Source organism: Aegilops tauschii, chromosome 2 (genome assembly GCF_002575655.3).
Source record: "Aegilops tauschii subsp. strangulata cultivar AL8/78 chromosome 2, Aet v6.0, whole genome shotgun sequence".
Taxonomy (NCBI): Eukaryota; Viridiplantae; Streptophyta; class Magnoliopsida; order Poales; family Poaceae; genus Aegilops; species Aegilops tauschii.
In genome coordinates, this window is record NC_053036.3 from 4,253,907 (window position 1) to 4,269,313 (window position 15,407).

The following is a 15,407-nucleotide window of genomic DNA, read 5'->3' on the forward strand; positions in this document are numbered from 1 at the left end:
ACTGCATCCTCTACCGCGGTGAGTACGAGGATTTGAACGCTTGCCCGGTATGCGGTGCATTGCGTTATAAGATCAGCCACGATGACCCTGGTGATGTCGAGGGCGAGAGCCCCAGGAAGAAGATTCCTGCCAAGGTGATGTGGTATGCTCCTATAATACCACGGTTGAAACGTTTGTTCCAAAACAAAGAGCATGCCAAGGCGATGCGATGGCACAGAGAAGACCGTAAGAAAGACGGAAAGTTGAGAGTACCCGCTGACGGGTCGCAGTGGAGAAAAATCGAGAGAAAGTACGGGAAGGAGTTTGCAGATGACGCAAGGAACGTATGGTTTGGTCTAAGTGCAGATGGCATTAATCCTTTTGGGGAGCAGAGCAGCAACCATCACTACAACAAGACCCCCGCTATAACAACGCTTTTTTCCGTATCTAAAAGCCCATATATGCGTTGTTAGTGTCTTTACCAACGGTTTAAGATGCGTTGCCTTATCCAGTGTTGCTAGCGCATAATGCAACGCTTATATTGCCGTTGGTAAAAGAAACCGTTGCAAGACTACAACAGATAAACGGGACTTCTACAACAGTTTTATATGTTGGTGGTTAATGTACAAGAATCAAAATCCCATTACTTGGCAACGAAGAATTTCCAACGCTTCAAGTGTTGGCACAAATTTAGTGTGATTATTATTATTATTATTATTATTATTATTATTATTATTATTATTATTATTATTATTATTATTATTATGTAATCAATGCTCCATGTAATTGTGTATTTGAAGTGAAGGAAAAACAAGAGAATATACTGACAACAGGAAGAAATCATATATCATATATGAGATAAAATTGTTGGATTACAATAGTGGATATTACAAGAGAAACATCATCCAAACGTGATGCATAATCTAACTACTTTCTTGACAGTGAAACTTAAACCAAAGCATTCAACTTCCCAACAACTTAACTAAAACTTAATCGAGGAACAACATCCAACAGGAACATCATCCCGAGAACATAACTAAAACTGAAAGCATCCATCATCGTCGCCATCATGAAGCAGAATATCAACATCATCATTGCAGTACACTTGCCACCCACCCATATACTCATCCATTTATCTTTTGAATCTACAAACAAGAAAAAAAAATGAACTGTTAACACACAATGCATTGACATGATGCAAGTAGTAATAGAGGCAAGATATTAGTCACGTACAAAGGTTGAGGGCCATGCAATCTTTGTTTTTTCTGCATTGCCGAGAGTAGTGCAGTTTTTGCGACTCCGTACCAAATTTTCAGTTTTCACAAGTGCCATATCAACATGCACCGCCCAGAATTCATTCCTAATTTCATCACCATCAAGTTTAAAGTTTGGATCACAACTTACAATTGTAGCAAGAGCTACATCCTTGTTATGGTTTTTCAGGCTCTTCAAGAATACTTCAGTTCCTGCCTGTTAGAGAAAATCAAAGTAACCATATGAGAAAAATAGAAAGAAAACAAAGGAACATCTGAAATGAATGAGCACTCTTACAGGTAATTCACTGGCACCCAACCAGCTCAGCGAACCACTTTGAGCACTCTTACTGCTTGCATTGGCACCTTTTGTTGTTTTTTTGGTCTCGACAACAGTATCATAGCAAAGAAGAAGTCATAAACAAATAAACAAGCTAGCATTATAGTTTGAACAGATATGTGTATGTGATTTTGAAAAGATACCCGTTTGTTTGCAGCAGAATTTTTATCTCCCTGACGTGCACTAACATTCTCAAGAGAAGTTTCTTTGTTCTGAACAACATTCCGATAGCAAGATGACCAGTACATACATAACCATCGGAGCAATATATTTTGAACATATTGTATATGGTAATGGAAATATACCTTATGTGTAGCAGAATTTATTTCCCCTTGCTGAGCACTGAAATTATGAGGAGTTTCTTGGTTCTGGACAACATTCTGATAGCAACAAGTAAAGACATAAACATGGGAGCACTATAGTTTGATCATAACTTAGTATATGGGACTATGTTGATACCTTGTGTGTAGTAGAGCATTTTTCTAGTTGTCGTGCACTGCCACCATTATGAACCATAGTTTCTTTGTTCTAGGATAAAATGATCACACATCAAGTTTTTGGGTATTTTATATGCAATTGCAAAAAGTGCAAGCACAACAACTTAAAACTCAGCAATGACAGGTTGTAAAGAGTATTTAAGTAGACAAACCTTATCTGAAACATAATTCTTGTTTGATGGTTGCAAATCTGCATTGTTTGATCCACTTGGCTTGTTCTGTAAATTATTTGATCGTTTTTTAACAAGTTGGAGTCCATCAACCGGAGGAGCAAGCACTCTCTACAGATAGCATAACATAAATATCAAATGAGAAATAATTTCTGGAGTCAAATTTGAGGAATTTTATTGTGTACTTTGACAAGATACAAACTTTTCTGTTTGAGTTGTGTCCATCAACCGAAGGTTCAAGCCCAATTGTAGCCATGGGATCTGAAATTTCCTATGATAGGAATACGGAAAGGTTAGTCCACAAAATAAATGAAGCTTACATTTGTTAGAAATTTACCTGATTTGGTTGTCTTTCCATTCTTCTCAGCTTCTCCTCTAGTTCCATAATTTTAGCATCCTGATTTTTATTTACTTGGTATAGTTTTTCCATTTCAACTCTAAAAGCTAGCATATCTTCATTTGGTGTATCCTCCACCGAAGTAAAATGTGTATTCTGGAATACACGTGAAGTGGAAACATCAAAAAGTTTTTTTGGGTTTGGAACTAGTCCCAAACCATGTACATGGCCAGGCTTGTCATCCCCTAATACTTTGTTCAACGCATCTCCTTTCCATGCAGTCTTTCCACCGCTGTTATCTGCTAATTCAGGGTTCTTGTCCATAATATCTTTCAACTCTTCCTAAATACAGGAACAATGCGAATATAAGAATATATATAATATCAAATTCAAATACGAATGGTTGAGAGTTGTAAATGTACCACATGAGCATTAATGATTTTGTTCTTGCAAGTTTTTGGCTTGTGCGTGTGCATGAACAAGTGAGCCCTATGAGGGTACTTCTTTTCAGGATCTGCATCTTTCTGTTGATATGTAATGTAAACATGAATTACATTAGAAAACATGAATGGAAGAGCAATGCATGAAGTTAGTATACTTTACCATTTCTTCCCTCTTACGAGGGAAACTTTTTGTCCCACTAGTATGTGTAGACTTCCTCATTGAACAATTATTTCTATTTTTAGCACTAATCCCCTACCAAAGAATAAATCAAAGCAATTATGTGCAGATCTTTCATCGTATCTACACAGAAATATATAAAGACCAACAAGGAAAGTTGAAAATGGAATTCTTTTAAGTACCTTCGCTTTCTGGGTTGTCCAATGATTAACTAGAGATCTCCACTGATCCGGAGTCACGGATTTTGGTTTATTATTGTAATTGGCTTCGGTGCTTTTTTTCTCTTCAAAATACATTGCTTTCAGATCGGACTTATGTTGCCTCCATCTATCTCCAATTACCTTCAATATATATTTTTCCATGCGAGGAGGGTAAAGGAACCTCATCTACAAAACAATTACAACATAAATAGGGTGAGTGTAATGTAAGGCAACATAGAACAAGCTAGTAAAGGATATTCAATGGATTAAATTTTACCTTCACTTGATCTAGTATAGCCTTTACATTTGTTTTAGTTTTTAGCATTCTCCAGTCCTTGTAGCTCAAGCAACACAATGATCCATTCCTTGCAACTGAGCCAAGAAAATCCCCAAGATGTTTAGCCTCTTTTCCAATTGGCTGATCTATCTCATTGCAGCGAACCATTATCCTTTTCCCTTTTGGAAGGTTCCAAATGTATTTCAGCTTCCTCTTCTTACGCTCTTTTGTTTCTGCATTTTCAGCTGAATATATAGAACCATGAATTATATGTTACAATGAAGAATAATCATATATTGCAAATGGTAAGTAATGAGAAACAAACTTACCATCTTCGTTTTCATCCACTCTAGCGTCATCACAATCTGTGAAGCCTTCTTCATCATTAGTAGTTCTTTCATGGACATCGGATGATTCGACATCTTTTGCAGCAGAATTATGATGTTCGATCTGTTCTTCCATCATATATTCTTCATTAGATTCAACAACGTTAATTCTTGTCCGTGACATATCTGCTGCAACATTAAAATGACCAAAAGTTTAAATAATTTTTGCAAAAGACAATATTTTGTGGTCCTACTCGACCTTATGACAGTCATCCCAATAGATGTGAAGACGATTAATTCAGATTTCAGCTCAAACAATCATATTATCAAGTAATTACTACCCCTGCTTTCAACAAAATAAGTCAGACCACATTGTACTTGATGTGGTATATGGTGCTTAAGTTGGTGTTTGCTAGGGGGAGGGGGCACACATGTTCAGGTATAACACTATCCACGGATAGTAAGAGGATGAGAAGATCAAGGACACCCACGTTCATTCTCTTTTCTGTTAAGGAGGTTTGGTTCATGCACAACCAATATAGCTAGGCTGATGATATGTTATTCTCAAGTCACTAACATTTATTTTCAGAACAAGTGTGTCGTTTCCAGACTGGACTGTTAATTGTGCTGCTGCACATCATGTTCTGGTATTCATAAAAAATCAACATTCAAATTATTGGGGGCCGCAGATCATGGTCTGATACTCATAAGAACTAACCCAACTATACTACCCAACAAGAACATGATATTCAGAATTGGAGTTCCATAAAGAAAAGTCTATGAAGAGATTGAAGTCACCAAGGTAGTAATGGTGCAGAACAAGATTGAAATATTGCACGCGTCCGCACCTGACACCCCAATAGTTACCAGAAGCAACCAACTCTATCTGAAGGCTCCCCAAAATTCTAAACCAATAACAGAGGACAACTATCAAACAGTTGGTGTGCAGTATCAAATTCACTCAAGAGAAGAGTAATTAGAAAGGATAGAAGGGACAGATCTGAACCAAGAAGGGGGGGAGGAGGCAAAATCTTCAAGTCATACCAGAATTTACCTTATGTTTCTATGAATCAGGTGTGGGAATTGATCTGCTTACCGCCCAGATGTTGAACAAGACACGCCTCTGGTGCCCTCAGCCTCAATGGTGGAATCGGCAGGGCGAGCTATGAGACTCAGGAGGGAGGGCAGGCCACGATCGATCTGCTCAAGAAGGGATCCTTCGTACAAGACGAGGAAGGGAACTGCGTTGATATGGGGGGGGGAGGAGGTTTCCGATTTTGGTGGCGTAGTTACCTCCTCGCGAGAGCTGATGTTAATGAAGCGCGCGTACTTATTTCCTTCTGACTAGAATTAGTGGCTCTTGGCGGGAGAGAATAGAGGGAAACGGAAAAATTGGTGCGAAATCAAAAAAAGAAAAAGAACAACGGACTACAAATTTGAAGCGAAAAAATTATAATATTTTTTATTATCATTTGGCCCTTGACAGGCGCTTGCACATATATTTGTGCCAAACACAACGTGCTTCTTTTATGTTTGTACAAATTCAATGCAAAATAGGTGAACTAATAATGTTTTCTATTAGTCAAAACGTGATGATTGGCCGACCTGCCGCGTGGGTGTAACCCCTCAGCTTCCTCCCCCGTCGCCCACAGGCCAGTGTCGGCCGCAAACGTTGCCCCGTTCCGCCCGCCCCTCTCCTCGAGGCGGCGCATAGGCCTCCACCAGCACGGCGTTTGTGAGGACCCAGTCCGGCGAGACGTCTGACATCTCGAGCACGACACGTTGTTGCGTGTTGCGCCGGTCAACTGATTTTCCCACTGCCAGGACACTGCGGCGACATTCTCGGTTTCCAGCCGCCGTGTCGAAGGTAATGCACAATTCACCTGCGTGCGTTCGTGAGCGCCAGGTATGGCTCCTACTTCACAGCGAGCGGGCACCGACAGGGCGGCAAATGGCAGCAGTGGGACCATCTTGGAGATCCTACTGTCAGAAGGGTAGAGGGAGATTGGTGGAATTGATATTTATTGCTTGAGCCTCGTGGGTGTATATATAGGAGTACATGATCTACTTGGAGTACAAGACAAACCAGAACACTTCTTAGTCTATCCTATGTTTCCCATCTAATCACGATACTCAACATCCCCCCCCCACCCCACCCCCCGCGCGGTCACAACGGTAGCGGCGCATATGGTGACATTGGAGAAGAATCCGAAGATAAACCGACGGACATCCACCCCACAGTCATAACGGTCGATGCATCACGGAAGTCGTGGCTCGAGTGGAAACTGACGAGATTGCTCAAGCAAGGCGGTAGCCCTTTGTGCCGTTTGTCGAGATAGTCGTGAGCGTAGGGTGGTGTAGCCGTGGTCGAGGTAGCCATGCGAAGAACGCCGTGGTCGATGTCGAGTTGGGGTGGCCGCTATCGAGGAAGTCGCCATGGAGCCGCGGGCGCAAGGAGGCGCCGGGTTAGTCATGGGTGTAGTGGTGTCGAAGTAGTGATGCAAAGAACGCCGTGGTCGATGTCAAGTCGGGGTGGTCGGTGTCGAAGTAGCGAGTCGGGGCAGCCCGCGGGAGGACCTTGGGGCGGCGACGCAGCGGTACAAAGAGACGACACGACGACAACCTGTGGCTCGATCTACGGTAGGCGCATGCTCGGAGGCGTGCTTGGCGAAAACAAGCGCGTGATCGGTTGATGAGACCGACAGTGGCGCTGTACGCGCTATGGTAGGGACCACGTATATTAGCACGGGTTCGGACACCCACAAACCTCCCCCAAGTTTGATGCCGGTTCAAGGGAATTTGAGCGTGCATACTTAATTGTATATGTGTGTTTTAATATCATTAATATATTATAATAAAGTATGAAATTTTGTAAAAAAAACAGCGCTGCTGAAATTCCAACCTGGCCCTACGCCTCACGCCAAACCTGCATCAGAATTACTGGTCGCGCGCTACATATGAAATCGATGTATCTATATATGAGGGAGTAATATACATCTGAAAATTATTTCTGCCTCGGTCACTCTCTGTTTCTCTCTTTTTCTCTTTCTCACTCTGTTTTGTGAACCAAAAACATTATGCAACTCACACTTTATAGATACTGCAACTCATCATGTATTGGAAAGAAGACAACCAACACCAATGTATTGATCGAGTTCGTGGAACCAGCCTATCTAACACCTTTATGCTGTTCGTGGAACCAACATATTTGGGATCAAGTATTGACACTTTAGGCCTGTCACACCTACAAATATTCTTGTCTGAATTATGAAGTACATAAACATTAAAGAAAAAATAGCAATAACACTAATGAATTCGTCACCTCAACTAGGCTCCACATATTCAGATAGGTGACTTTTTGATTATCCATCAAACCTGCATTCAGAAGCAATAGTGGTAAGTTTCATGTCCAGAATGACATAAGTTGCAGCAATGATACTAAGAATGTAAATAACAGAATCACATTGGAACCTCACCTTTATTCAGGTACTGTGTCATCACTTGACACTATAGGAGCATCTACAGTTTCTCCCTCTATATCCCTTCTCATCCAATTTTGTTTCTGATGGGCAGTATCAAAAAGCTGAAAGAATTTACTGACATGATAAGGTTCTGTTTCCACATCATTCCATTCTTCACCCATATCAAAATTATCTCGAGGCATCATCTTCAAAACAATTAACCATCCTGGATAAAGATGGTCATCCACGTAGAATACTTGGTCAACTTGATTGGCAAATACAAAAGGTTCATCCTCTGCCTTTTTACCAGTGTGAGTTAGACTAGAGAAATTCACAAGTCTACACCCATACTTATCTATTTGCATACCTTTTCCTTCGGTAGCATCAACCCATTCACATTTAAATAGCACCACCGAAAATTTTCGGAAATAGTCTAACTCAATTATGTCCACAATCCTACCAAAATACATGACATTTCCAAGAATAGGATTTTTATCACGTGCAGAAGAGTAGCTTGACGTTTTTGCTGTAACAACAACTCCACTATTTTGAGTTACTTTGTCGTAACGCTTCGGCTTAAATCTGTATCCTTGAATATTGAATGCTCTATGTTTCGTTGCAACCTCAAGTGGACCACGGGCCAACCATCTAATTTCCTCACTGATGTTGTCACTACCTTTCTCCCTCTCCAACTGCATCACCTATAGGAACACCAATAATAGAGTGCATAAGCTACATTCTAATTCTAAATAAATTGAATCATTGTACTTACATGATCCTTGAGCCATTCAGGAAATTGTTCATGCTGCATCTTCTCATAGGTCCTTGGATCTATGCGCTTCTTGCGATTCTTCCTTCTCAAATAAGCCCCATGTTCTCTACAAAATACAAAGACCACTATTTTAGTTTAAAACTTATTAATTAACAAATGAAGAGGTAGTGGCATGACATTTACTCCAAATATGGCTTCACAGCATCACAGTTGAACAACACATATCTGTGGGCCTGTGTTGCCTCCTTATCCGTTAAAGTGTATGCCATTGGTCTTCCCAATGGTTTCCCTACTGGAGGAAACAACATAGATTGTTGTGAAAATATTGACAATTCAGAGTCCTCTGGGTTGTCATCATTCCTTGATGGTTGGTTATGCTTGGTGGAGAAACCCTGTAGTATCTTGAACAAAATGTCATGCACTCATCCGATAAAAATGATTCTGCAATTGAACCCTCTGGACGAGCTTTGTTCCGAACAAAGGACTTTAGCTCACCAAGATACCTATAGCACATATATATCCAATAAGTTATAAATGTATATGCAAAAAGAAGATTGTAATAAATTTATGAGAGAAAGATTGTAATAAGTTATCAATGTATATTCAATAAATTACCTTTCTATGAAGTACATCCACCGATAAGTAACTGGTCCTGCTATTTTACATTCACTTGCTAAATGGACAACTAAGTGCACCATAACAGTGAAAAAACCAGGAGGAAATATCATCTCCATTTTGCAGAGTGTAAGTTTGATTCTTTCTTCCAAACGGTCAAGCTCATCAACATGAAGAACTTTTGAACATATGCCTCGAAAATATGATGACAGTTCAAATAATACTGATGTAACATCATCTGGAAGAATACCTCTCGCAGCAATTGGCAGAAATTGATGTAATAGGACATGACAATCATGTGTTTTGAGGCCACTAATTTTTCTTTCAGTAAAATTCACACACTTCGATATATTTCCACAATATCCATCAGGAACTTTTATACCATGAATAACTTTGCAGAATAATTGCTTTTCTTCCTTAGACATGGTAAAGATAGCTGGTGGCAAGTAATACTTGCCTGAAGGTTTTTTTTGTGGATGGAGCTCCCCTCTAATATTCATATCTTCAAGATCTTGACGAGCCTGTACATTATCTTTTGACTTCCCATCCAAATTGAGAAGTGTGCCAAAAATATTATCACACACATTCTTCTCTATATGCATCACATCCAGATTATGTCGAAGTAGATTACTGTCCCAATATGGTAATGTGAATAGACTACTTTTTCCTTTGTAAGTTTTTGAGGTACTAAAATCTCCACATGCAGCTATGGCATCTAATACGGAACGACCATAATAGGTTATAGGCTCTGTTCTATTCTCAGTTGTTCCATCAAAAGCAGAAGCATCATTACGAAATTCATGATCAGGTGGCAAAAATCGGCGGTGACCCATAAAACAAGCTTTCTTGCCATACTTGAAGCGCTTGGTCCATACATTTGCACCACAAGGTGGACATGCATAATCTCCATGCACCATATATGAAGCAAGCATTCCTAATGCTGGGAAGTCATTTATGGTCCACAAGACAGCCGCTCTGAGTTTAAATGTTTTCTGTTCGGATGCATCATAGGTTGTCATCCCATTCACAAAAAGATCTCTTAGATCTTCTAAAAGAGGTTGCATAAAAACATGAATCTTATCACCAGGGCTCTTAGGTCCAGGAATAATCAAAGACAATGAAAGATAAGATTTCTTCATGCATAGCCATGGAGGCAGGTTATACATGACTAGCACAACTGGCCAACAACTATATTTATTGCTCAGCATCCCATATGGATTAAATCCATCTGTTGCTATGGCAAACCGAATATTACGACAATCATCTGCAAATCCATGCTTCTCATCAAATTTCTTCCATGCCTCGGAATCTGCTGGATGACGTATCACTCCATGCTGCTTGGTGCGCCCTTCATCATGCCATCGAGCTAGAGTTGCTGTTTCTTTGCACATGAATATCCTTTTCAGCCACTCTTTGATTGGAAAGTATCTCAGAACTTTCATTGGCGTAGCTCTCTTTCTTTCCTTTTTAGTTAACTTTCATTGGCGTAGCTCTCTTTCTTTCATTGGCGTAGCCTTGCATTTAGAGCAAAAATCATCATTTTCTGTCTCTTTCCAGAACAACTGACAGTTATTTGGGCAGACATGAATTTTCTGATATCCTAATCCAAACTTCGATATGATCTTCTTGGCCTCGTAAAAAATTTGGGGCAGAGCTTTTCCATTTGGAATAGCCATGTGCAGAATATTAAGTAGATCTCCAAATGACTTATCAGACCATTTGTTCATGGATTTTGTATTGAACAAAAGCGCAAGTAAGGAAAGCTGAGACAATTCACATCCTGGCCACAAAGGCTTCTCCGAATCTTGAATTAATTTGTACAATGCCTCTGCTTCTTCAGTTGCTCCATCTGGAAGTGGATTTGAAAAATCTGTACTATCACTCATAGGCACATCACCATCATATATTTTCCTAATTGAATCCATAATCATTTCATGCATATTAGCATTTCCTTCAGTTTCAGGTTGTGGTTGTTGATCATCATTGTGATCGGATGAAGACTCACCGTGAAAAACCCATTTGTCATAGCTCTGAAGCATTCCATTCCACATCAAATGGCCACGGACTTCATCCCTTGATAGTACTTCAGTGTGAACACAATCTTCACATGGACATCGGATCATTGTATCAGCTGGTATATCTTTATATGCAAACTCCAGAAATTCATCTACACCAGCTGAGTATTGTGTACTTTCTCTTGGAAATCGCAATAGTAATTTGGTGGATTCTAAATCCATTGCACACTGCATAAAAATAACAAATATTATTGCAGTTGTAACCATGAAAGAATTGCAAAAGCTTAGCTTGTGAATATCTGATTTACGATTTAAGTTCCTAACGTTCTACAACAGAAATTCACAATTATATCATTTTTCAACAATATATATAAGAAATGTATACTTGTTTCTAGTTCATAAACTGCAGGTTATAGGCAAACATGATTGCAAGTTATTTAGGCTACAAAACTAGTGAAATCATCTGAATATATCTTTGGTTCATGCTACAGGCAACCAGATTGTACACTATGTCCTAATTAACACTGGTGGACTTGACATCCAACAACTCAGAATGACAGTAAATTTGTGAACACATAGTACAGCTAGGTAGAATCTGTGAACAAATAGTACATCACAAGCAGTAAATTGTATAACTAGCCTTCACCTCTTGTACGTACGACAGCAAGTTCAAATAGTCCAATTCAATTGTTGACGAACTGAATTTTCATCTTGATACAACACCAGCTGCAGCTGCCAAAGTTCAGCTAGTCCCAAACACCTGAAACCATATTGTACAATCTGAATCCTTTGATCTAACAATTCACTAAAAGAAAAAAATATTCTAAACATATGACATACAATTGCCCAAATAACATAGCCCAGGTCTGAACAGCAAGGGTATTCCAAACAACTGAACATAGCCCAGGTGGTACTGTACAGCTCTGAAATCCATCCCCTTCGTCATCTACCAAATCACCCTACATCCCACGGCCATGTCTCGAGGTGCCCACTAATAAGTTGACTGGATGAGAGAAGGGAAGGAGAGAGGGCTACCTCAGAGGTCAGTCTCGCCGTCCTATACGGCGAGGGAGAAGATGGGCGGCCGGAGGAGCAGCGTGCCGGCAGCGGGCAGGGCGGAGTGGCCGCCGGAGGAGCAGGGGACGCTAGCAGACGACTTCCAGCCCTCCTACTGCGGCCTTGCTGCTTCTCCTTTATGTGCTGTCCGCAAAGCCGCCGCTCCCCTGTCCGTTGCCGCCTTCCCGCTACTCCGCACTCCGTCGCCGCCTTTCCGCCCGCTCCCCTCTCCGTCCGCCTTCAAGGCTTTGCGCTCAGCGAGAGGAGATTGGATGATTGATTTGTGTGGTAGTAGACCTAGATCGATCCGGACTTGAAGGAAAATATCAATCTAGATCAGAGAATAATGGTGGTGGACTTGGCGTGATTTGGTTTTGCTCGCACGGTTAGCACAGAGTTTCACGCCACATATCCCTAAAAAAAATGCCACATTCATTATGTGTACCGGCGGGTCTAATTGATTCCTTTTTGTGCTTAGTTATTAATTTTCTAGTTTTAATTGTGTTTATTTACAGTCTTATAATGGATACAATTTGCAACCAATACACGACAACATATAAGATCTGTTGCACCATGACAGGGTCACGAGCTACAAGTCTGCAACGCATATGTTACACCGCTTATATGCGTATCTACTGTAAATTTTGCAACCAATAGTCAAAACGATGTAGAATATGTGTTGCTTTATATGGGGTATCCTTGTAGTGCATAGCACCTGGCCTGTGACTTTATGTTTGTATAACCTTCCTCCTTGGTTGTGCATGAAGCGGAAGTTCATTATGATGCCAGTGCTCATCGAAGGCCCTAAGCAACCCGGCAACGACATTGATGTGTACTTAAGGCCATTAGTTGAAGAACTCTTACAACTGTGGAATGGAACAGGTGTACGTGCGTGGGATTAGCACATGGGGGAAGAATTTGACCTAAAGGCGTTGCTGTTCGTGACCATCAATGATTGGCCTGCTCTCAGTAACCTTTCAGGACAGACAAACAAGGGATACCGCGCATGCACGCACTGTTTGGATGATACCGACAGTATATATTTGGAGAATTGTAGGAAGAATGTGTACCTGGGACATCGTCGATTTCTTCCGAGCAGGCATCCCATAAGAAAGAAAGGCAAGCATTTCAAAGGTGAGGCGGATCACCGGACGAAGCCTCGCCACCGTACTGGTGCTGATGTACATGATATGGTCAAGGATTCGAAGGTAGTCTTTAGAAAGGGTCCTGGCGGACAACCTGTTCCGAATGACGCTGACGGACGCGCACCCATGTGGAAGAAGAAATCTATATTTTGGGACCTGCCCTATTGGAAAGACCTAGAGATCCGCTCCGCAATCGACGTGATGCACGTGACGAAGAATCTTTGCGTGACCCTGCTTGGCTTCTTGGGCATGTATGGGAAGACAAAAGATACACCTGAGGCACGGGAGGACCAGCAACGTATGCATGGAAAATACGGCATACATCAGGGTCATGCCAGCTACGCTCTTACCAAAGAAGAGATGGAAATCTTCTTTGAATGCCTACTCAGTATTAAGGTACCGTCTGGCTTCTCGTCGAATATAAAGGGAATAATAAACATGGCAGAGAAAAAGTTCCAGAACCTAAAATCTCATGACTGCCACGTGATTATGACGCAACTGTTTCTGGTTGCATTGAGGGGGCTTCTACCGGATAACGTTCGATTAGCCATTGTGAAGCTATGTGCATTCCTCAATGCAATCTCTCAGAAGGTAATCGATCCAGAAATCATACCAAGGTTAGAGAATGATTTGGTGCAATGTCTTGTCAGTTTCGAGTTGGTGTTCCCACTATCCTTCTTCAACATCATGACGCACGTCCTAGTTCACCTATGCGAAGAGATTAACGCTTTGGGTCCTGTATTTCTACACAATATGTTCCCCTTTGAGAGGTTCATGGGAGTCTTAAAGAAATATGTTCATAACCGTGCTAGGCCAGAAGGAAGCATCTCCAAGGGCCATGAAAATGAGGAGGTCATTGAGTTTTGTATTGACTTTATTCCTGACCTTAAGCCGATTGGTGTTCCTGAATCGCGGCATAAGGGCAGACTGGATGGAAAAGGCACGCTAGGAGGGGATCAAATAATATGTATGGACGGACATTCTCTCACTGAAGCACACTACACAGTTCTACAGAATTCCGCCTTGGTGGCTCCGTATATGGACGAACACAAGAATTTTCTACGCTCCAAACACCCGGAGCGGTCTGATGACTGGATTACACGTGAACAAACCAGGAGTTTCGCCGGCTGGTTGCAGACACGTACCATGCATGACGCCTCTATTGAAGATGACTTGTACTCGCTGTCCCAGTTACCATCTTCGAATATAATGACTTACAAAGGGTACGAGATAAATGGTAATACATTTTACACGATCGCCCAAGATAAGAAGAGCACCAACCAAAACAGTGGTGTCCGCTATGATGCAACAACCAAGACGGGAAAGGAAACATATTATGGTTGCATAGAGGACATATGGGAACTTAACTATGGAGGTGGTTTGAAGGTCCCTTTGTTTCGGTGCAAATGGGTCAATATGACACGAGCCGGGGTAACGGAAGACCCGCAGTACGGAATGACAACAGTGGATCTCAACAATCTTGCATATGCAGACGAACCATTCGTCCTAGCCAATGATGTGGCACAGGTTTTCTATGTGAAGGACATGTCTACCAAGCCGAGAAAAAGAAAAGATAAGGAAGCGAATGCATCATACGATGAGCCAAAACGCCACATAGTTCTTTCTGGGAAGAGAAACATCGTGGGAGTGGATGACAAGACAGACATGTTAGAAGATTATGAGAAGTTTGATGAAATTGCTCCATTCACAGTGAATATTGACCTGAGCATCCAGTTAAATGATGAAAATTTTCCATGGCTACAGCGCAAAGGGCCACACGCGAAGAAAAAGTTTCACACTCAAAGATCTGGGATGTGATCGGCTTCACTATCATCACTTTCTTCCGTGTTTCACACCCAGGAGGGAATCTCTATAATAGTTAGGGTAGTTATGTGTTTTGGCACTTGAAACGCGAAGAAATTTTATGGGCAAACAAATTCTTTCATGCATTTACTGATTTTTTCAGCTAAATGACCCTGAAATTGAAAAGCACTTCAAATGAACTCAGAAAAGGTTGAAAGTTGGCATGGTATCATAATTTCACCCACATAGCATGTGCAAAAAAGTAGAGAGGGTTACCGCAAAAACTGGATGCACTTCGTGTACAAAATGGACAATCTATTTCGAAGTATCAGGGTTTCGGACGAAAACTCATTTGTTACAAAGGCATTTCATTCTTTAAATAACCTAAGCATTACCAAATTGAATATAATGATAAAACACACTAATATTAAACATAAGAAAAAAGAATCACTGAAAAATCTATTGTCAAAGTTAAGTTATTCACACAAATATCAAATAATTCAAAATTTAAACTATTCAAATTTGAAAACTACCGGCACT

At 41.0% G+C, this 15,407-nt stretch overlaps 2 protein-coding genes across 3 annotated transcripts; both read right to left on the bottom strand.

The window, feature by feature from the left end:
* Positions 1-803: 803 nt before the first annotated feature.
* On the bottom strand, positions 804-4,303 carry LOC120974338 (uncharacterized). Its single transcript, XM_040400840.3, has 14 exons — positions 4,004-4,303; positions 3,675-3,919; positions 3,380-3,583; positions 3,180-3,272; positions 2,999-3,100; positions 2,577-2,918; positions 2,442-2,510; positions 2,222-2,350; positions 2,032-2,100; positions 1,878-1,952; positions 1,716-1,784; positions 1,531-1,617; positions 1,213-1,449; positions 804-1,124 (listed from the first exon to the last, which is right to left on the bottom strand). Exons 1-14 carry the CDS (start codon positions 4,182-4,184, stop codon positions 1,104-1,106), a joined length of 1,923 nt encoding a protein of 640 aa, XP_040256774.1. The 5' UTR covers positions 4,185-4,303; the 3' UTR covers positions 804-1,103.
* Positions 4,304-6,705: 2,402 nt separating this feature from the next.
* On the bottom strand, positions 6,706-12,450 carry LOC120974816 (uncharacterized). 2 transcript variants are annotated; one of them, XM_045233839.2, is made up of 6 exons: positions 11,899-12,450; positions 11,510-11,623; positions 8,849-11,091; positions 8,417-8,736; positions 8,234-8,339; positions 6,706-8,162 (listed from the first exon to the last, which is right to left on the bottom strand). In XM_045233839.2, exons 4-6 carry the CDS (start codon positions 8,539-8,541, stop codon positions 7,479-7,481), a joined length of 915 nt encoding a protein of 304 aa, XP_045089774.2. In that variant the 5' UTR covers positions 8,542-8,736; positions 8,849-11,091; positions 11,510-11,623; positions 11,899-12,450; the 3' UTR covers positions 6,706-7,478. The 2 variants fall into 2 exon arrangements, 1 of the variants encoding a protein (XP_045089774.2); XR_012203682.1 differs by lacking the exon at positions 6,706-8,162 and having other exon boundaries at positions 8,245-8,339.
* Positions 12,451-15,407: the final 2,957 nt, after the last annotated feature.